Source organism: Epinephelus lanceolatus, chromosome 18 (assembly GCF_041903045.1).
Source record: "Epinephelus lanceolatus isolate andai-2023 chromosome 18, ASM4190304v1, whole genome shotgun sequence".
Classification (NCBI taxonomy): domain Eukaryota; kingdom Metazoa; phylum Chordata; class Actinopteri; order Perciformes; family Serranidae; genus Epinephelus; species Epinephelus lanceolatus.
The window spans coordinates 42,463,119-42,476,410 of record NC_135751.1 but is presented as its reverse complement, the minus strand read 5'-3'; the positions used below and the strand labels follow the sequence as shown (position 1 = coordinate 42,476,410).

At 40.1% G+C, this 13,292-nt stretch overlaps 1 protein-coding gene across 1 annotated transcript; it reads left to right on the top strand.

Annotated features, from left to right (window-relative positions):
• Window positions 1-72: 72 nt before the first annotated feature.
• Window positions 73-11,661, top strand: LOC117269044 (ornithine decarboxylase-like). The gene is made up of 9 exons (XM_078161063.1): window positions 73-1,264; window positions 4,456-4,574; window positions 6,839-7,012; window positions 7,109-7,281; window positions 7,363-7,579; window positions 8,173-8,256; window positions 9,595-9,757; window positions 9,915-10,051; window positions 10,812-11,661. Exons 1-9 carry the CDS (start codon window positions 1,210-1,212, stop codon window positions 11,094-11,096), a joined length of 1,407 nt encoding a protein of 468 aa, XP_078017189.1. The 5' UTR covers window positions 73-1,209; the 3' UTR covers window positions 11,097-11,661.
• The last annotated feature ends 1,631 nt before the right edge of the window (window positions 11,662-13,292 follow it).

The following is a 13,292-nucleotide window of genomic DNA, read 5'->3' as shown; positions in this document are numbered from 1 at the left end:
CATTTCAGATTTCATGTTTTGTTGTTTTGCATTTCCTTTCGTCAGTTTGAAGTGTATAAATGAAAACAATGATAATAATAATGATGATGAAAACAATATTCTCTTTGAGGTGTAGCGGACAAGCTGTCACATTCAGTGATCTGTTGTCACCATCATGGAGATCCCATTTCGTCCCACCAAACTCATTTGCTTCTTCGTCCAAACAGATTTAGAATGTTGATCAAAACAGGAGCGTTTTGCAGCTGAGTGTGAAGCAGTGGGGATGAGAGTCAGCACCTCCAAGTCTGAGGCCGTGGTCCTCTGTCGGAAACCAGTGGTTTGCCCTCTCTGGGTTGGGAGAGAGTCACTGCCTCAAGCGAGGGAGTTCAAGTATCTCAGGGTCTTGTTCACAGTGCCGGTCTGTTGTGGTGAAGAGGGAGCTGAGCCAGAAGGCAAAGCTTTCGATTTCCTGGTCCATCTGCGTCCCAACCCTCACCTATGGTCATGAGCTCTGGGTAGTGACTGAAAGAATGAGGTCACAGATACAAGTGTCTGAAATGAGTTTCCTCTGTAGGGTGTCTGGGCTCAGCCTTAGAGATAGGGGGAGGAGTCAGACATCTGGAGGGAGCTCGGAGTAGAGCCGCTGCTGCTTCGCGTCGAAAGGGGTCAGTTGAGGTGGCTCAGGCATCTGATCAGGATCCTCCTGGGCGCCTCCTGTTAGAGGTGTTCTGGGCACGTCCCACTGGTAGGAGGCCCCGGGGCAGACCCAGAACACACTGGAGGGATTATATATCTCATCTGGCCCTCGGAATATTTTGAAGTCCTCCAGGAGGAGCTGGAAAGAGTTGCCGGGGAGAGGGACGTCTGGGGTGCTTTGCTTGGCCTGCTGCCCCCGCGACCCGGCCCCGGATCAGCGGATGAAAATGGATGGATGGATGAAAACCGGAATTGTCAGACTTTTCCATTTTGTCTAAATAAATAGAAAGACTGTGTATGTAACTTATTACCTTTGCATTTCTATGTCTACACTGTGAGCTATCATGTCCTCATTCGCTGAAGGTTGTGTGTCTCTGATCAGGTGACATGGACCGCCTTCTTGTTAGGAGGGTTAGCACAGATACACATCCAGGCATCTGTCATTCCCATACTGGACTTAACAGTTCATTTTAGAGTCATTCTGCTGTTTCACAAAACTGTGAAAACTGAAATTCCATTTTAGACGAGGAGAACATGACACAAGGGCAAGGCACCGTTTCTTGGATGAGAGAAATACAACTGGCACCACGTAAGCCCTTCATTTTATTGCAATGAATTATGCCTTTAACATTTTCCCATAACATCCTGCATGTAATGGCAGAGCAGTGTTTTGACAACACAGATTGGGAACTGTTTGCAGGGGGAAAGACTGAAGGAATATATGGTTTCAGTTTTGGGATACATTAACTTTTGCACAAAGAATGTGACAGCACTGAGAACAATAAAGGTGTTTCCCAACCAAAAGCTATGGATGAACAGCAATGTCAGGGAGCAGGATGCAGCCTTCAGGTCAGGAGACAAAACGTTAACTGACTAGTCTGGTGTGTGCATGTTAAGGTTTTAGTTTTAGTTAAGGTAAATAATGGATTATTGTACGAGTGTAATGGCTTTGTATATAAAAAAGCTGTATACAAGGTTAATAGTTCAAAAGCTTGTGACCCGTTTAAAGTTTAAGAGAAGTCTGTAGCTTAAAGTGTGTGGTAGCAGGAGCATTTCAAAGTGGAGTAAGTTTAAGAAGTTTTGAAGATTTTCTCCATAGTAAAAAAAAGTTTAATAGCATAAAAAGTTGAGTACGTCTGTAAGGTTTCTGTAGCTGGAAGTATGCAGAAGTAATGTGTATGGAAGGTTGAATAAGAATAAAGATTCAAATCTCAATAATGATAATGCTAAATCAGCATTCACACACGTAAAATATATGTTAAAATGTAAAAAGCTGTACAGAGTGTTAAAATGAAGAGGATGGAGTGTGCAGAATACTGAATAGCGTACAAATGCTCACAGTGTGAGAATGTGAAAATATATGCAATTAAGAATTTAATTTATGTAATATGTCCTTTAACTTCCCCATACTGTACCTCCTGACTGTGACAGAACATCAACAAAAATGCCGTAACGACCAGAATAAACAGCTTGTTGCCCTCTGGCAAACGGATTAACACCTAATTTGTTAGTTTGTTTTAGGATACTGAGAGACCTCTCAGAGGAAAGGGAAAAGTTAGTTGGATGTATGTCAGTACTTTATGTCAAACTCACTTCCAGCTAATAGTTTCATAGGAATGCTAAGATAACACTTACACTAATTTAGATTCTCAGGTTTGCATCATAATGGAGGGGCACTTGGGCCTTGGTAAGGAGAAAGAAAAACTTGAACTTGAGCATGAAACTCTGTGATGTTTAACGTGATATAATGTGAGGCAGATGTTTGATATGTTGTGATATTTTGGGTTTTTAAAGTGTCTAGCATGGCACAATAAAGGTAAATAGCTCTTAAATACATTTAAGGCTGATTTTGATTATGATCCAACCTCAAATTTACAATATGTATTCATTTTATGCTTTTGTCTTTTACTTCTTATCATCTCTCTAGTGAATCAGAACTTTGTTGAAAAGCCACGGTTAAACAAGTGTATACAAAAAGTGTGCAAGAAATGTTGGTTCTGGTAGTAGAGATGATGTGGGAAGTAAAGATATTCAAATAAAAACCTCAGCGTTTATTGAGGGAGCAGATTAAAAAGAAGTTACTGATATTGTTAAAACACTTAAAGGGATAGTGCACCCAAAAATGTAAATTCAGCCATTATCTACTCACCCATATGTCGAGGGAGGCTCAGGTGAAGTTTTAGAGTCCTCACATCACTTGCAGAGATCCAAGGGGAGAGGAGGTAGCAACACAACTCCACCTAATGGAGGCTGACGGCGCCCCAGATTCAAACGTCCAAAAACACATCATTGAAACCACAAAATATCTCCATACTGCTCGTCCGTAGTGATCCAAGTGTCCTGAAGCCCCGACATAAAAAGTTGTTTGGAAAAACCTCATTTGAACTCTGTTTTTAGCCTCATTGTAGCCTGTAGCTCTGACTGCCTCTCTGGGCACCGCGCTCACGTGTGTGAGACCAGCGAAAGCACGTGAACACACATGAAGGCGGTGCCCATGTCTCACGGTCTCATGATCATTTGATACGGCTGACCATAATTTATTATTAAAGAAACTACAAAAATGGAATTAGCACTTTCTTGGTTAAGCAGTTACTTGGAGAATAGGTTTCCCTATGTACACATAAATAACTGTGATTCACAACTATAAAAGATCACCTGTGGGGTTCTCCAAGGCTCAGTGTTGAGGCCATTGTTTATTATTTTGGATATTAATAATATATGTGAGGTTTCCAAAGTATTAAAAATTATATTAATTGCAGATGATGCAAATTTATTTTATAGTGGTAAGAAGTCAAAACAACTTTTGGATACAATGGGGAAATAATTGGAAACGCTAAAGAGATGGAAATATATAGTTTTAGAATATATTATTAATATAGTTTTTGGTACTCAAACAGCAAACTTGTGGTAAATAAAGTTGAAATTGAAGGCGTATTGGATATTAAATTTCTAGGTGTTTTAATCGATAATATCTGGGCTGGAAGCCTCACATAAACTGTATCAAAGCCAAAATTTAAAAGTCAACTGCAATATTATATAAAGATCCTCTGAATCAAGCCTCATTATACACTAGTCTGTCATACATTACTTAATATGTGGAAGTGTGTGGAAATACATATAAAATACAACTCCAATTTTCATACTTCAAAAGAGAGACCTAAGAATTGTGAACAAAACCTCACACAGAGAACCAACAGACTCATTATTTATTAAAGACTTAAATTTGAACATTTAGTTGACTTTAAAACGGCTCAAATGATGTACAGAGCAAAAAAACAGTTGTCGCCTAAAAGCATCCAAAAGTTGTTACAGAAGAGCGAAGGTCAAGTCAGTGTGCTAAGATTGGTATTTTCATGTTAAGGTGAGGACCAACGTCAAACTACATTGTATCTCAGTTAAAGGAGTGAGTTTATGGAACAGGTGTGGTGAGGAACTGAAAACATGTCTAACATTGAATAGGTTTAAACAAAAGGTTAAAAAGAACATATTGATGAAATATGAAAATGGATGATCACACTGTAGTACTGACGTAGAAGAACAGGATACAGGAACTTGTGTGTGTGTTGTATTTTGTCTTTGTTGCTGTTTTGCCTTGTTAACCTATTTTGGTTTGTTTTCTTGTTGATTGCTAAATATGATATGATATATGTGATATTTTATTGTAATGTTTTGCACTGTGAGAGGATTTGACTTTATTTACATGAATTTGTGGATTAATACACGATGTTCGCATTTCTATTTGCAGACCGAAATAAATTCTAAATTCTAAAACTCTTGCAGCGCCAGTAACTACAAACGGATCAGTTGTCTCCCCTGAGAAATATCACATTGACATCTTAGACAACGGAAGGACCATCAGTGATTTCATAGACTATAAAATAAAAGAGCGTGGTTTATTGGTGAGTATCAGAGAGTTAACTCTTAAGTTTTCTGAATTATTTATCTGTGTAATTCTCTGCTTGCACAATGTAGTGTTTTGTATATCTGTTTAACAAACTGCTCGTCTCTTTACTTCCTGTCAGCTCTATTGTAACATTTACGTCAGACCTTAGCCTTCGATCTCAGTGGCTTTTCATCCATTAGTTAGTTAACGCCATTTCAGTTTTCACAGTTAGCTTTATACATATAAGTACAGTTTGTGTTTGTGTATATGTGGTGTTGATCATTTTGATATGCACCTCAGTCTTGAAATAGCCAGTCAGCTAACCAGAGCTTTACTGCTTGCTTTCTTAAGACAGACAGTCACTTCAATATTTTTGGCAGCTCTTCTAAAAACTGAGTGTAAAAATGGGCCGTAGCAACGTAATGTTGGCTAAGCTCCAAAGATTGTGTTGCACTGAGTGACTAACCCAACATTATCAGTTATCTAGTAAGAAACTAAGGTGATAATCAAAATGATTTAAAAAAAAAAACAAAAAAAAAAACACAACATACAAAAACCCCAGTAAATACTATCAACAATACTGGAATATCTGTTGACTTCCTGTCAACTCTACAATAACATTATTACATTCTTCTCCAACCTTAGTAATCACAGTGCTTTTTAATTTAATCCTTACGTTAGTTGTTACTCCACTTTTCATTGTGATTTTTGTACTCATTGTTTAGAGTATTTACCATTTGTTACGTCGTTAGCCTGATTTTCAGACATTAGCTATTGTTAGCTTGATGTTTTTTTCACACTTGCTTTGAAAAGCTTTCAAAAATATTACGAGACCGACACAAACCATCTTGCGAAAGCGAGCTATAAAGCTCCATAGAGCTGTCCACATCATAAACTTTACGGTGCTCCTCTTCATTTTAGTTGCCAGCTATGCAAGCTGACTGGCTAACGTCGCTATTGAAATGATCAAAAACAGTATATGCAAAAACAAATGGTAAATACTATTAACAATATGTATGTCAGAGGGGGTGGGGTATACGTAGTGGGTTCTAAAATCAGGTGGAGAGCAACACCAAGGGGTGGAGGTGAGGTAAAAAAACAAAAGTTACAAAAATGAAAATAATTGCAGTACTAAAAACCCACTAGTGGTATATATAAGAACCTACACAAAAATCTAAAATACTAAATTACTGTTTTCTCAAAACAAAGCAATAGTCATAAAGAATATAAAAGGCCCAAGTAAAATGTTCTTAAAAATGTCTGGGAAGAAGCTCGAGGATTAAAACAATCATTGTCCTTATCTCAGTCCAGCAGAGTTATCTGGCAACAGGGTCTGGCCAAATTGGCGTTGCAGCACCTGCAGCTCCACTCCTCCATGTCCAAAGTCCATGCGTCCACAGGCAACCTGTTACAAAGACAGTGGGCAGTCATTGGTCGACAGCACTATTACCCACTACACCTAAGTTGAGGTGAGGCACATTCACGTAATCAGACAGAGCTCCCAATTCTGCCCGACAACTATGATGCCTCGTACTGCTGTGGCTGCCGGTTGCTCCTCTGCACCAGCTTCTCTCGGAGGATCACCCCTGGATAGACTGCCAACTGCCACGCTGCTTCCAACACAGTGACGTCTCGTCACTGTCCCCTGATGCTGCTTCCTTTGTGCATCCTCTGCTCTGGTTCGAGCACTCTCCTCGAGCTGTCCTCCCGGCTGTTCTCTCGGTTTCACCCGATCCAGCACACCTGGCCTCTTTATTCCAAACTTATTTTTGCTGAGGCCTTCCTTCCCCACCACCTCGTTGGTTGTTATTCAACACAGTCTTGTCTGGTTGGGTGGCTTCACTGTCCATCTGTAACAGACTTTTCTGCCAGGTGCAGGTATTTGGCACCACAACAACTTTACGATTATAAAATGAAAGCATGCAAATGAAAATAGTAAAACCAAGCACAATAAAAACATGCAAGACAAAGCAAAATATATAAAAACACAAAAAAGATAAACACAATAAAACTAGCGCTTCCACCTTGTGACATATACAAAGCTAACTGAGAGAAGTGAAGTAACTAAAAAGCGATTTGATCACAAGGTCGGAGACGAAGGTAACCTTACTGTAGAAGTGAGGGGAAGCAAGTGGACGTGAAATCCATGAAACAGATATACATCAGACTACACTGTACAAGGTGAGAGCTGTGTGGAAGAATTGTGAGATAGTTGAGATTCTTGGGATGTTCATTTTTCCAAAATAAAATGTTATGGTATTTTTTTTTTATTTTATTCAGGACAATGAAGAGCCTTTCCATGTGGCAAATCTAGACAGCATACTGAAGAGGCACCACAGGTGGATCACTAACCTCCCCCGAGTCAAGCCTTTCTATGCAGTGAAGTGCAACAACACAGCAGCAGTTCTGAGGATGATGAATGTTTTGGACACTGGTTTCGACTGTGCTAGCAAGGTATCTCAGAGATCATCTAGCTCTGTTTTCTTTGTCATAGAGAAACGTTGTCTCCTTCTCAGCTGCTCATCTGAAACATGTTTGGGTCTAACACAGGGTGAGATCCAGATGATGCTGTCCCTTGGAGTGACACCTGAGAAAATCATTTACGCACATACAGCCAAACCGATGTCACACATCAGATACGCCTGTGCTCATGGAGTCGATAAGTTGACTTTTGATAATGAGGATGAACTCCTAAAAATTTCTCTGTGCCACCCCAAAGCCAAGTAAGTGACCAACTACTAATGTTTTTGTTTCTGTTGAGTGTAGACTCTTTTTAGTGTATTAATACTTTTGAATCTTTCCAGACTGGTACTCCGCATCGCAGTGGATGACTCCAAATCGTTGGTGAGACTCAATTCAAAGTTCGGAGCCAGTCTGGAGTCAGTTGGTAAGCTGCTGGAACGTGCCGGAGAGCTCGACTTGGAGGTCATCGGGGTCAGCTTTCATGTCGGCAGTGGCTGCACTGACGGCGGGGCGTTCAGGCAGGCCATAGCAGATGCACGACGTGTCTTTGACATGGGGGTAAGTCATTGTCGTAGCAACAGAACACAAGAATTAAACTGAATGTTTTGGTCAATTTTGAGTCCTTAGGTCTTATTTGGAAGATATTCACCCATTCTTCCTGCAGAAGGCTTCTAGCTCTGTGAGAGTCTTGGGCCGTCTTCATGCTCTGCTCTTTGAGGTCTGTCCACAGATGTTTAATGATGTTCAGGTCGGGGGACTGTGAGGGGCGTGGCTCTCTTCATCCCTCTACCCGTGAAATGTTTCCCCTGCCAGTGGCTGCAACACAAGCCCAAAGCATCATCCATCCACCCCCGTGTTTAACAGTTTTTTTTCTCCAAACATACCTTTGCTCATTGTGTCCAAAAAGTTCTGTTTTACCTTCATCAGTCCACAGGACGTGTTTCCAGAAAGCATCAGGCTTGTTTCAGTGTTTCTTTGCAAAGTTGTGAGGCTGAATTTAGTGGTGAGGACACAGGAAAGGTTTTCTTCTGATGACTCTTCCATGAAGGTCATACCTGTCCAGGTGTGTCTGCTCAGTAGAACAGTGCACAACCACTCTTCCTTTCTAACAATCAACATGAACACTAACAACTGATTGTTGTCTTTTTCAGAATTTGCAGGGATTCCAGATGAGACTCTTGGATATTGGTGGAGGGTTCTCTGGGGCCGGAGACCTCAAAGGGAAATTTGAAGAGGTAAAATTAAAAAATATACAGTTGTAGTGCTTGTTAATTGGTAAATGGATCTGCACTTGTATAGCGCCTTTGTAGTCCTCTGACCACTCAAAGCGCTTTTTACACTGCTGAGTCACATTCACCCATTCACACACAGCCATTCACACACTGGTGGCTGAGGCTACCATACAAGGTGCCACCTGCTACTCAGTAACCATTCACATGCTCTTGGGGTTCAGTATCTTGCCCAAGAATACTTCGACATGCGGATTGGAGGAGCCAGGATCGAACCGATGTTCTTCTGATTGGTGGACGACCCGCTCTGCCTCTGAGCCACAGCCGCCAGTCGATGATCTGTCACGTGGGCTCTCTAATCACATGGCTCGTACTTCATAGAAACACATGTAGAAACTTTGCCTTTGTTGCCTGTAATGTCAGTGATACAGGTTACTGTAGGTCATGTTGTTTTAAAATGCCCCTGAAATGTCTGGAATATGAATAGAGGTTTAAATACCTATTGTTGGGACCTGACCTTGTAACAGGTCAGAACAGTAACTACAGAAATAATTAACAATTATTAATAATAATTATTAAATATATTAAATAATGTGACTCATTTTACATTAAATCACCCTGTGGGGCACCATTCCTCAAAAGGGGAAAAGTGATAGCCAGTTAATGAAATCAGTCTCATAAAATACACCAAACTATCAGTTTGGAACTCTGATTAATAATTGAATTATTTACTATAACTAGAATTACCATATTAATAGTGAAGGCTGAAGGATTTCGGAGTCCTAGACATGGCAGAGGATGATTGATCATTCACTCTTGTGAAATATTAAACAGACAGCAGGTCTGATTCCAAAACTATTTAGTCACTAGAAAGCAAAGCAAACAAAACACACCAATCTTAATTAGTCACAATGTACAAGCATGTGTGTGTGTGTGTGTGTGTGTGTGTGTGTCTGTGTGTGTGAAACAAAGGCCATCTAGCCGACAACAAAATGACTGACAACAGGAAGCTACAAGAGTTGCTGTGTGCTGCTTGTTGTAGCCCTGTAACCCAGCGGTCGTCCGTTGTGGATGACAGCTTTAAAAGGTGCAGATCCTTCTTGTGGCGGGAAAGTTAGCTGCAAACCATGTGTTTGGCTAACTTCTCTGGTCTTCAGGTTCTGTGTCTGCCGGGAGCAGGCCACATTCAGAACAAAGCTCCTGCTCCTGCTGTGAGCATGCAGAGGTGAGAAAGCAGGGGAAGTGCATACGAGGTCCTCCTGTCGGGCTTCCTACCTCTTCAGATGTCCAGGAGGAAAGTGCCAAATACCAACCCATTAACCCATTATTTTTTATCCCTCCTAGTTTTCAGAAGTCATTAATGGAGCACTGGATGAATTCTTCCCGTCTGACAGTGGGGTGAAGATCATTGCAGAACCAGGGCGGTTCTACATGGAGTCAGTCTTCACACTGGCAATGAACATCATTGCCAAGAGAGTGGTCTTAGAGGATATGGATGGACATGACGGTAATGTATAAATATGTCTTTTGAAGGTACATAAATGTTGAGTATCCAGTTTTAACACACGTGTGTTTGTATTTAAATGTGTCTTGACTTTAAAAACTAATGGTGTGGGTGACTTTTGTGTGTGGGGTGATTTTTGAATGTTTTTTTTTTTTCCCAGATGGAGAGGAAGACAGCCCTGACAGAATGATGATGTACTACCTTAACGATGGAATGTACGGCTCCATCAGCTGCGTTACCTATGACACTGCTCACAACAGTGTTGAACCATATCCTCACAGGGTAAATACAACATGTCCTCATACCTGGACAACAGAATAAGTCGTTTGCCAATCACTCTCAAAACAACATGAAACAGTTGCTGTTATCAAAACCACGTGGTTAGGTTTAGAAAAACGATCATGATTCAGGCTGAAATAAGTGCGTTTCTTACGCTGACTTTTGGGTTCATATGAATCATCTCCTGTGTCAATGATCCACCCACGACGACCTCGTCTTTATGTCGACTTTTTTGGTCTTTTGCTACGTCACCTGACTTTCTCCTTTGCTCCTGTCATAATCACTATGGCCACTAGAGGTCGCCGCCTTACAGTAAACATAAATATGGGTCAATTGCGGCCGTTTTTTGGGTGAGGGCGGGCTGGTTAATATCAACCCTGTCACCACATAAGAAGTATCTGAACATGTTTACAGCTGAATGGTTAAAGTCGATTACATATCGTGGTGGGTGGGTCGATATATTGATTATGGGCAATGTAATGCAGCTTGTTGAATTTATAAAATGACTGATTTTCCACCTAAAGAGGACAGTACTTCCACTTGGCACTGAATGTTGTCATTGGACATAAATCTTGCCCCCTCTTGATTGGGGGAGTTACTGGCCCAAGCAAAGGAGTTCAAGTATCTCTGGGTCTTGTTCACGAGTGAGGGTAGAGTGGAGTGTGAAATGGATCAGTAGTTTGGTGCGGCCTCTGCAGGGATGCAGCGATGTTAAAACGCAATGGCATATATGAGATTTCAAGGAGTAGATTGAGGGAGAATATGACAACATGTGTGATGTGGATTTTATTTGTCACTGTTTGTGCAGGCTGTTGAGAGCAGCGAGCGGAGATACCGGTCTGTCCTTTTTGGTCCAACCTGCAACAGCAATGACAAAATAACTGAAGACTACTGGATGCCTGAGTGTCATGTGGGGGACTGGCTTCTCATCGACAACATGGGTGCTTACTCTGTTTCTGTATTCACTGACTTCAATGGATTTGAGAGAGCTCACATTTACCCTGTTGTGACAGCTGAGACATGGCACGCCTTAAACCTCTCTCACTTCTACAACATCTGTTGATGATCTGGTGACACGTTTGTTGGAAAATGGTGTCAGGGTGTGCATTATGTATTAATATGGGTGTGCTTTCCACTTTCCAAACATTTTAACCTGATGAAGATATATTTCTGATTATTAATACACATTTCGTTTTGTATACCGGTGTACATTCATATGTTCATTGATCAACATATGATTGTGTATTCATGTCTGGTTATACTCAGGTAATCATATGTAATCAACCTGTAAATGTTGTACTCATTATTTTCTGTTGTTCACATAGTGAGGCTTCTGCAGCTCGAGTCTGTCTGGGTGTGAACGCTGGGTAAAATGTAAGAGGGATGTGACAGAGGGAACTTAACAACAGCTGCTCAGGACATTTTTGGTTACTTCTTCCTGTGTTGTTTTTGTTTTTTTTACTTATTTTTGGGGCGTTGGCTGCATTTTAAAATCTTTTTATTTTTTTTTATCTTTTACTCCATTAATTTTTAATGTTGTATTTTTCCTCTTTGATTTCTGTTTGACTCTGTATCACACATCGAGAAGTTTGATTGACGAAGTTTGAGTTTGGTTGAATAAAGAAAGTGAGACTTGACTGAGAAGGAAAAGTCTTTTTTGATTTCAGAGCGCGGTCCATCAGTCATATGATCCAAAAATGATGTAGAAATTTGAAACCTAAAAATGACTGGACCATGGAGAACGACAGGGCTCCTGAAAGTCGTCAGGTTTGTGCCGTTTATGAGCATTTGATTGTACGTAAACATTCAGGCCTGATTATTTGTCCCCTCCTGGGTTACCCCAAAGTTGCAATTTGAAAATTTTCTAGTTGAATTTTTGGATCTGAATTTGACCAATTTATTTATTAATTTATTTTAATTCTGTAATTTTGTAAGTTGTATTATTTTATCTGTATATGTGAACATTTGAAAAAAAAAATATAAATGATAATGAAAATATGATACAAAATATGATGTATAAAATACACACAATATTGAAATTCAGCTTTAAAAACTACAAATCAATATATTTTTCATTATAATTATTATTATAATTTCAGTTTTTCAAGTAAAATATTTACATGCTATGAATTCAGAAGCGTCTACATTTTAATATTAAGTTATCAATGGCTTTAAAAAATGCTTATGTCTCTTATTTGCTCACATATTTACCAGACTTCTTCTTTACTGGAAATATTTTAGTCTTACTTGCTTTTTTCCACCCCATGAGTCATAATCACATTGTTAATTATGATTTTAATTTTTGAGTTTATATATGTTCACTTTGGGTGAGTGTTGGTAAGCTGGGACAGAAGAAAATATATACTCATTATTCATTTGTATTGAAGTAATTTAAAATGAGTGTTTATTGGTTGTGTCTGAGCATTCAAGCACATTGTCTGTGAGTCCTCGATTGAGATTTCACTATTTAAGTCCTCATACTGTGCAAGTCTTTTCATTTCTGAGGAGATCTGGGAGCCGTCCATGATTGTTCTTCTTTGAGTGGTGTTTTGCAGCTATTTCTTCCACAGAGGAGAGAGTAGGTAAAGATGGAGCTCCTAATCTAAAGACATTTAAAAAATGTTTTTGCTGGATGTCAAACTTCTGTTTCAGATCTTCAAAGGACATGAGAGTGCCAGTCGAATAAATCTGTAATTTTACCCAGGCCTTTATCGGCCTTTTTAATCTCCACGCTTTTAATGCAAAAAAACGAAACATAACTAACTATGTAAGGCAGGTACCTGTTAAACCAGTAGGAGGCACTGCTGCAGTGTCTAGTTTGCAGCAATGTGGCAGTTCATACAGTTTGTCCCTGGCAGGATACGGTAGTTTTGAGATTTAATATAATAATATCACAGTTACTCCAAAATCCAAACTACTGGTGACACTGTTACATTTGTTATCACGTCACTGCTGACTTGAACTACAACAAGCACATCAATTTCATAATTGCTGTGCTGCGCAGGAACGTCACAAAGCAGAAAGATAGTTATGAAGATGGAAACACTTTCTACCTCAGCTGCTGAAAATATTCTCAGTACTTTTCATTATATTACGATTCTGTCGGGAGGAAAGACGACAAGAACTCTGCTGCTGCAGGAAGTCGGACTAAAGCACGTCCTCAAACATTCACTCTGAAACACCTACTACGACCTGAAGCTCCAGGAAATACACCCCACCAAAGTTGAGCCCTCCTTGGCGGCAGAGGTCAGCTGTAGCT